This window comes from Corvus brachyrhynchos, unplaced genomic scaffold (genome assembly GCF_000691975.1).
Source record: "Corvus brachyrhynchos isolate BGI_N302 unplaced genomic scaffold, ASM69197v1 scaffold200, whole genome shotgun sequence".
NCBI lineage: Eukaryota > Metazoa > Chordata > Aves > Passeriformes > Corvidae > Corvus > Corvus brachyrhynchos.
Genome location: NW_008236184.1, coordinates 4,945,313 through 4,945,549, shown reverse-complemented (window position 1 = coordinate 4,945,549; position 237 = coordinate 4,945,313). Strand labels below are relative to the sequence as shown.

The following is a 237-nucleotide window of genomic DNA, read 5'->3' as shown; positions in this document are numbered from 1 at the left end:
TCCCCCCCCCGCCGCTGCCCTCGCTCAGCCCCGCTCCTCCAGCCCATCCCAGCTCCCTGAACACCCTTCCCACAGATCCCGGGATCTCCTCCCCCCGCGTTACCGCGGCTCCCCTCGCTCTCTGCTCCCAGCGAAGTCCCCGTTCTCCGGGGAGCCGGAATCCTCCGTGCTCTGCCCCTCCAGGAGCCGGGACACCCGGGCTCTGCGCCCCCAGGAGCCGGGACCCCCATGCTCTGC

At 73.0% G+C, this 237-nt stretch overlaps 1 protein-coding gene across 1 annotated transcript in view; it reads right to left on the bottom strand.

Annotated features, from left to right (window-relative positions):
• UACA (uveal autoantigen with coiled-coil domains and ankyrin repeats) overlaps window positions 1-237 on the bottom strand; it is a 50,004-nt gene that overhangs the window by 48,967 nt on the left and 800 nt on the right. The window contains exon 2 of the mRNA XM_017736983.1: window positions 104-233. Within this exon, the coding sequence (XP_017592472.1) occupies window positions 104-233 (130 nt within the window). The remainder of the gene's footprint in view (window positions 1-103; window positions 234-237) is intronic.